This window comes from Pogoniulus pusillus, chromosome 11 (genome assembly GCF_015220805.1).
Source record: "Pogoniulus pusillus isolate bPogPus1 chromosome 11, bPogPus1.pri, whole genome shotgun sequence".
NCBI lineage: Eukaryota > Metazoa > Chordata > Aves > Piciformes > Lybiidae > Pogoniulus > Pogoniulus pusillus.
This window is the reverse complement of record NC_087274.1, coordinates 27344215-27352597: the sequence shown is the minus strand read 5'-3', so window position 1 is coordinate 27352597 and position 8383 is coordinate 27344215. Positions and strand designations below refer to the sequence as shown.

At 46.4% G+C, this 8383-nt stretch overlaps 1 protein-coding gene across 6 annotated transcripts in view; it reads right to left on the bottom strand.

The window, feature by feature from the left end:
- Positions 1 to 8383, bottom strand: part of MSANTD1 (Myb/SANT DNA binding domain containing 1) — a 48115-nt gene that overhangs the window by 1916 nt on the left and 37816 nt on the right. Inside the window, exon 6 of one of the 6 annotated variants that reach the window (XM_064151603.1) lies at positions 2562 to 3422. The exons of 4 other annotated variants lie outside the window; for them this stretch is intronic. In XM_064151603.1, the coding sequence (XP_064007673.1) occupies positions 3182 to 3422 (241 nt within the window). In that variant the 3' untranslated portion in view covers positions 2562 to 3181. Of the gene's footprint in view, positions 1 to 2561; positions 3423 to 8383 lie in introns of those variants that run through there. One more of the 6 variants, XM_064151606.1, reaches the window with a different exon arrangement.

Sequence of the window (8383 nt, the reverse complement as noted above, 5' to 3'; positions counted from 1 at the left end):
GGTAGCCGTGGGGAGCAGGGCAAGCCCCTCACGGAGCTCGGGTAGCCGTGGGGAGCAGGACAAGCCCCTCACGGAGCTGGGGTAGCCGTGGGGAGCAGGGCAAGCCCCTCACGGAGCTCGGGTAGCCGTGGGGAGCAGGACAAGCCCCTCACGGAGCTGGGGTAGCCGTGGGGAGCAGGGCAAGCCCCTCACGGAGCTGGGGTACCCGTGGGGAGCAGGACAACCCCCTCACTGAGCTGGGGTAGCCGTGGGGGAGCAGGACAAGCCCCTCACGGAGCTGGGGTAGCCGTGGGGAGCAGGACAACCCCCTCACTGAGCTGGGGTAGCCGTGGGGAGCAGGACAAGCCCCTCACGGAGCTGGGGTAGCCGTGGGGAGCAGGGCAAGCCCCTCACGGAGCTGGGGTACCCGTGGGGAGCAGGACAACCCCCTCACTGAGCTGGGGTAGCCGTGGGGAGCAGGACAAGCCCCTCACGGAGCTGGGGTAGCCGTGGGGAGCAGGACAACCCCCTCACTGAGCTGGGGTACCCGTGGGGAGCAGGGCAAGCCCCTCACGGAGCTGGGGTAGCCGTGGGGAGCAGGGCAAGCCCCTCACGGAGCTGGGGTAGCCGTGGGGAGCAGGGCAAGCCCCTCACGGAGTCAGCCGCTCTCACAAGAGCGGCAGGCAAGGCGCGGGCGCAGCCTCATCCTTACCAGGCTCTGGAGCGGCCTCAGGAGTTCCCCTGCACGCCAAGGCCGAACAGGAGAGTCTGTGGGGAGCCGCCGGTGGCAGCCAGCAGGGTTACTCGCATGGGCAGCAATCCGAGCTGCCAGCAAAAGCAACGTGGTGAGCCAGCCAGCGGTCCCAAGGAAACCGGTAGGGGGGCAGGCCCCTGGCGGTCCAGAGTGCCAGAGCCTTGCACTTGCAGGGCAGGACTGCAGAGACCACTCCTGTGTGCACTAGGAGCAGGGAAATGATCCGCTCAGCCTGCTGCAGAGGAGGTCAAAAGGCCGAGGACTACAAGGGAGGGTGAGCGGGAGATAGACTGGCGGAGCTAGGCTCTGCTCAGTGCTCTCCAATGATACAAGGGGCAAGGTGTGCAGGCTGGAGCACAGGAGGCGCCACGGGAACACAACAAAAACCTTTTCACTGAGAGGGAACTGGAGCCCTAGAGCAGGCTGCCCACAAGAGGCTGTGGAATCTCCTTCTCTGGAGACATTCAAAACCCACCTGAACATGATCCTGAGTGACCTGCCCTGGGGCTCTGGCAGGGAGGTTGGTCATCTCTGAAAGTCCCTTCAGCTCCTAATGCTCTGTGATTGTGACACTGGAAGCAGTCCTGCTTTCCCCAGTAGTTCTGCAGGCAGAGATCTAACAAGCTTTCACAGTTCTCTTTCAGACCAGACTAATTCAATTTACACACACTTGGAATTTCACTTTTGCTAAATGTCAGCTGTCTCCCTATCTTTGCAGGCAAACCAGACACTTGCCTTCTTCCCAGGTACCCACCGTAATAAAGGTAGAGTGAAGAGAAGTTACTTCATTCATTCCTCAGCAGCCACCATTCTCTGCAGCTTCAATCTTTTACCCTATTTGCATTATCTCATGATCACAAATTAAACTCTGTAGGAATGGGCCACATTTCCATACCTAACCATTCTTAGTCTTCATACCTGCAGGATCTCCTAAGAAACATTTCCACGTATGGCTAATGTGCTTGGTGAGTATAACCTTCATCATCCTGTTCAGCAAGCATAATCACAGATTAATTGGTTGAGTCTGGGGTTCAGAATACATTAGCTTAGGCACCAACGTACTAAATTGTGTGGGAAAACGTAAACACCTTTGAAAACAAAGTTCCAAGAGGGGACATTATTTAACAGTAGGCATGGGAAATGGCCTCAGTTGCTCGTGTGAGCACTGATTTTATACTTCCTAGATTTCTGCATGAATCCAACCTCCAGCCTTGCAGACACGGTGAAAGGCGCAGAAACACGTTTTTCAAGGAGAAATAGCACCTAGGAAACACATCGAGAGGTTATTTCAATGTCACTTCTCACTGCGGAACCAAAAGCTAGCCGGGACCCTATCTTCACCACGTCAATACAAACCTTTTTAAGCCTCCGGCGCCCTCTTGTGGTCCCTCCGCGCTCATCTGCCCTCCAGACCGCACCTTCAAACCTCTCACGGCGCACCCAAGCTGTGCCGCCAGCGAAAGCTGCTGCAGACAGGTTGAATGTTCTCTGCTGCTTCCCTCTCTCTGTTTTGAGGAGCATCACTACAGGAGATCTTTGAGCTGCAATTAGCAATTAAAAACCTCTGACAAGCCCCAGGATTTTCCAGTGTCCCAAAGCATGCTATGTGTCCAACACTAAGAAATAAGTTTCTTCTTTTTATTTCATTTGATAGATTTATATATATATATATGTATGTATATACACACAGTACAATATTCTTCTTTTGTGATAGAGAATAATGAGAGATTTCACTGCTGGTTGTTCATTGAAGTCAACAGATTCAGTTAATAATGAAAAAAAATAAACATTTAATATCAAAAGCAACTTCAAGTATCTTCTATACATTTTAGTATTCAGTATATAGTAAGGTGGTTTGGGAGGAGGGGGGAAGGGGCTCTTTTTATATCAAAAGTGTATTTGAATAGACTACTTTTATCCTAATCCTTTACAGTACTATTCCTATCAGGCATGGAGTTGTAAATGATGTATCTCACGGTCCCAACTAGCTTTTCACAAGAACCATATTTCACACAGACCATCACTGTGCATGTCTCAAAACAGGGTTTAACCCTCAACAAAGTCAGGATGCAATCGCCACCTTTAGCAACACGCTCCTTCCTTCTCCTGCAGCAGGTTCTGCCAGAGTCCCTGAGGTGAAGCAATGTGCACCACCACCGCTTGTAAAACACCACCTGACCGAGGCAGGAATAGTACTGAAGTTCCCAGAGCTACTCATCCCTTAACCTTTCCATACAAAAATAATTCAACTCGGCATATATTGCACTAATGTTGTCATACTGGATAGCTCGCACGCTGCATTACCTGTTCTCTTGGCTTAACTAAGAATACACTAGGGCTGGAATTTCCATGGAAAACCTGGGAATGGGGCAAAAGACACACATATGGTGTGCAGTAAGGGGATACCTATAATATCAATGGTAATCTCAGAGGCATTCACAAAGGAAACTACACATTGGATTTGGAGATCATTTTCTCCAGTAGATTCATCATTCTCTCCTGTAACTGCAAGCTCTGAACCTGAATGATGTTTTGTTGATCCAGAATCCTACGCACTTCCCTGCAGGTTTCTTCCATAGCTCTGCTCAACTTCTTTTGCTCTTCCAGCATGGCTTCCATTAATTTTAGCTTCTTCTTTTGGAAGCTGCAGCTTTGCATTTTTCTCTTCTTAAATGGTCTTTCTTCAGCTCTGAAATGGAAATATTTATTAACTATTAAACTCATATATATGTGTGTGTGTGTCTATGTACCCCTGAAATTCTATGCTACATTCTTGGCTAACCTATAAACTAGTCCTAGTTTTAAACCCCTCTGTGTTCTTTAATAAATCCCCCCTCAAGTTTATGTTAAAACATCATTTACTGTATTACTGCATGGTGTTACAGAAAGGAGAGGAGGAGAGGAGGAGAGGAGGAGAGGAGGAGAGGAGGAGAGGAGGAGAGGAGGAGAGGCGGAGAGGAGGAGAGGAGGAGAGGAGGAGAGGAGGAGAGGAGGAGAGGAGGAGAGGAGGAGAGGAGGAGAGGAGGAGAGGAGGAGAGGAGGAGAGGAGGAGAGGAGGAGAGGAGGAGAGGAGGAGAGGAGGAGAGGAGGAGAGGAGGAGAGGAGGAGAGGCGGAGAGGCGGAGAGGCGGAGAGGCGGAGAGGCGGAGAGGCGGAGAGGCGGAGAGGCGGAGAGGCGGAGAGGCGGAGAGGCGGAGAGGCGGAGAGGCGGAGAGGAGGAGAGGAGGGAAAAGAAGAAAGGGGGGAAAAAAGAAGAAAGGGGGGAAAAAAGAAGAAAGGGGGGAAAAAAGAAGAAAGGGGGGAAAAAAGAAGAAAGGGGGGAAAAAAGAAGAAAGGGGGGAAAAAAGAAGAAAGGGGGGGAAAAAAGAAGAAAGGGGGGAAAAAAGAAGAAAGGGGGGAAAAAAGAAGAAAGGGGGGAAAAAAGAAGAAAGGGGGGAAAAAAGAAGAAAGGGGGGAAAAAAGAAGAAAGGGGGGAAAAAAGAAGAAAGGGGGGAAAAAGAAGAAAGGGGGGAAAAAGAAGAAAGGGGGGAAAAGAAGAAAGAGGGGAAAAAAAGAAAAAGGAAAAAAGAGAAAAAAGAAAGAGAAAAAAGAAGACAGAGAGAGAAAAAAGAAAGATAAAGAAAGAAAAAGAAAGATAAAGAAAGAAAAAGAAAGATAAAAAAGACAAAGAAAGAAAAGGAAAAGAAAAAGAAAAAAGAGAAAAAGAAGGAAAAATAAATTTAAAAACAAGAAAAAAAGAAAGAGAAAACAAAGATAAAAAAGAAAGGGGAAAAATAAAAAAAGAGAGAAAAGGTTAAATCTGATTGATTTTAATCCACTTTTTCTCTACAGAATGCAGGCATCATCTCTCGCTTCTTTTTAATCTTGGCATTTCTTATACATTGCATTTATTAACTGTTCAGCTTGGTGCCCTGAAAGGCACTGAGGTGCTGCAGTGGGTCCAGAGAAGGGTAACAAAGCCAGTGAAGGGTCTGGAGAACAAGTCTGGTGAGAAACAGATGAGGGAGCTGGGGTCGTTTAGCCTGGAGAAAAGAAGGCAGAGGGGAGACCTCATTGCTCTCTACATTCCTCTAGCAGAACGGCTCTGGAGTTCTCTCAGGGTGTAAAAGTTAGACAAGCATGTATCCTCAGCTGAGATCCATGCAATATGTGCACTTTGGGCAATACTTTAAGTATTCTGCTACATCACTGATGATCTCAAAGGTCTTTTCCAACCAAAATGATTCTGTGCTGAGATTCTGGTCTGGAAGCAGAGATAAACCTAGCAACAAAGACAGTGCCCTCAAGGTGTACGGTTCCTCTGGCCATCCTACCTTGGGGTGAGAGTGCAGCCCATGAATTCAAAACCTAACCCATAATCCAAGAAAAAAGCATGCTGGATTGTCAACGAGGAAGACAGGCAAGGAGAAGCAAATGTGCAAGTGTACTCCACAGCTTCTAAACCTCCACTTGCAGCTGAGTAACTTCTTTTCTAGCTTAAAGAGATAGCCCACATATTGATTCGCACTTTGTAGTGCCAGACTGCAGTCCTCAACATCAAAGCGATCTGATGATGGGTCTTGAAGTGCCTTCAGACAAACAGCAATCTCAGTGGTGTTCTGCCAAGCACGGTGTCCTTTCTGGGTGAAATGCCGTGATGAGACAGCACGGCTGTGAGTAGCATGCCATGTCAGCACCTTGCAGTTTTCAAGCCACCCCTGAATAAGAATAATGTGTACTCTTGAGGGATATGGCTTCATTAATGTGAAGAAGAGAAGCAGGGAGGGAGGTCGCTCAGCTGTAGCAGATTTGTATCATAATTTCATTCATGTTCTTATCCTACTTGACAGGCTTTGTGCAAGTGTCTGTGACATTCAGAATTCTCAGCAAGAGAAATAAACAATCCTAAGCACCTGAAAGGCTTAATGCAAATACAACAAAAAGACAGGAGCCCTTTGACATTTAAGAGTGCAATGACCCAAAAAAGGTGAGGTGTATGAAGAGCATCAAGTGGATTCAAGTAAATGCTATTACCATCTTGGAGAAAAAAGGATTAGAATTGGTCTTGAGAGAAACTGAGTGGTGCTTAGTTAACTGAAGGTTCTGTCTCTCTGCACAGGTAGGAAAGAATAATCTTCCTTTATATGTGTACACTAGCATGGTGAACAAAGAGCACTGCCTTTTGGACTAAGAATTTAAAGTTCCTCTAAATTTGCAGCTGAGCACTGAGATTATCACAGCCAAGAATGGGTCTTGGCTGGCAGCAAATTCTGTTTGCCCCTATTAACTCTTAAGGGCCAGAATGATTTGGAATGTAGTTCTCAGAGAGGTCAAGCAAGTGGAAAAGGTCTACAGCAACCTAAGGACAGCACTGAGTCTGTGAGCCCAGGGTTCTCATCACTGCACTCACACTCACAAAGGCAGCTTTCTGCTAGACAGAGTAAGAAACTTTCTGAGCTGATGGCATTGGTTTAGCCAAAGTCACCTTTTGAATTGTAAATTGTCTTCACAGAGAATTTAAATGTAAAAACTTGATGGATCCCTATCCTCTTCCCTATACAGTACTAGAAAATAGCTATTGTAAGACCTTGTGTTGGAGACAAGAACTGGCTCCTAAAGCCATAAGAGGGCTTGCATCTTGTGAAGGTAAGATCTGGTGAGAACAGTCCTTAATAAAGAAAATCAGAGGCATGCCGTGGTACTGAGCTGCACTTGATTATTGATTGATTCTCTTGGCAGTTGTGATCAGTAGAAACACAGCACTCTCACCCACCCCCACTTGAAAAAAACACAAACCCAAAAACAAGAGAGAGAGAGAAATGGAATATTTTGGATTGAAAGATCTGGAATAAGCCATTTTTAAGAGAAGGAAAAAAATCTTTGATATCTTTTCCTAGAGTTTGCACAGGATTTTTTTTAGGTTTTAGGTAAACAAATGTGGTCCATCAAAGCCTTTAAGACTCAGAACCATGCCTCCAAGACAATAATTATCTTTCTCAGCTTCAGAGAGGAAAGGGAGGCAGAATGTCTGGTGGTGATGGCAGCTACCTGAGGAACGGTATCAGCAGTTTGCCAGTTTCTGAGTAAGTACTCAGTGACAAGTGCTTGCTCCAAACTGAGTCTCCATCCTGAGACCTCCTAAGTACTCTCTCTGTTTACAATAAACAAACACAACTTGGCAAGTAGACAGCCTTCATTAATAAGAAGTGCTTATTTCAGCCACTCCTGGCTTTGGTGGTGCTCTCCATCTCCCTGTCTCTCCAGCCACAGCGACTATCAATGAGAGGAGTTTATGTTTACTCCACAGTAAGGTCTTGGAATTTACAAGTCTTTTCTGTAGACTAGCTCATGAAGGAGAGCTCCTGAGAAGGGGCCTACAAAAGAAGGGTTTAAAGAGTAATTTATGAATCCAGTGATGCCTGAAGGAGTTACTTGAATACTGAAGTGAGAAGTTATGTCTCCTAGGTAGCAGGCCAGAGAGACCTCTCCACTGTCCATAACTTTTTGTAACTGAAAGTCACAGGGGAAGCAGAGTAAGGAATATGGATCTAGTACTAACTCAGCAGCATCAGTCTACTCAAATAGTTTCAGCCAGGACTTTGACTAGTCTGGCATTCTACAGGTGTGAGCATAAGAAATGATCAGACTTGGCTGTAGCAAACACCAGGCAGTTCCTGTTGCTGATTCTCCAGGCCACATTCCTGTGAAGCCAACACCTCTGTGACATCAGAGGTGCAACAGATCCTGACAGCATCCACAGCTTCCACCAAAGAAGCCTCTGAAGGTAGATTTTGAGATCTGGAGGCAAGAGGAGTGTAGGAAACCCAGGACTTCAAACCAATCTGCTGATACTCCTCAGTATCCAGTGTCTGCAGCACAGAGCCTCCAAGGCAACTGGCCTTGGTATTTCCCTGACCACACGAATGAAGCATGGAAGAGCTCAGGCCTCCAGTTTCTGGAATTCCTGGTTTCCAACAGCTAACAGCTGTTTGGAGCTTGTTTGTGCCCTTTTTTAGCTAAGTACAAATCTGAGTAGAGATCCATACTCTATATCTGTATGGAAAATAACAATGACATGGAATTAAGTAATATTGATATTAAAAATGGCACAAAGATCTTCAGAATTGGAAGACTGAGGATGAAGCAGTCAAGATCTTCTGGTAAACCAGCTCATTCAAATATAGCCAAACACAGTCAGGAATTAATGGGGTAGAGTGTAGGCAAGAACCACAGAAATGGCTTGGAGCCTGGGCAGAGCATCCTGTTCTGATAACGAGTCTGCATGATGAGTTAAGATGCACCCCATCACGTGCATAGCCTAAAGCTCAAACTTCTTTGTAGGTGCTGCCCATTGGGATTTTAAATAGCCATGGCATCATAGTAGAGGCTCTGCCAAACCTCTTATTTCCTGACCTAGCATCCTCACCAGTTGTTAATGAACTTCTGGTTCACTGCAAGTGGTTGATAACCCTGATCTCTCTCTTGGTTTTAGGAGCAGCAAAGTCCAAGACCTGGTTTGGGGGGGGGTTTGTTTTGGTCTTTGCTTTTCCTGACACTCTTCCCAATCCACAGTTTCATTTCCAATGGTATTATTTAATATTTGATTAGACAGATCACTTTTTCCCACAAACATGTAGTGTGGTTTCTTCACTGAACTATTTGATATTATCAG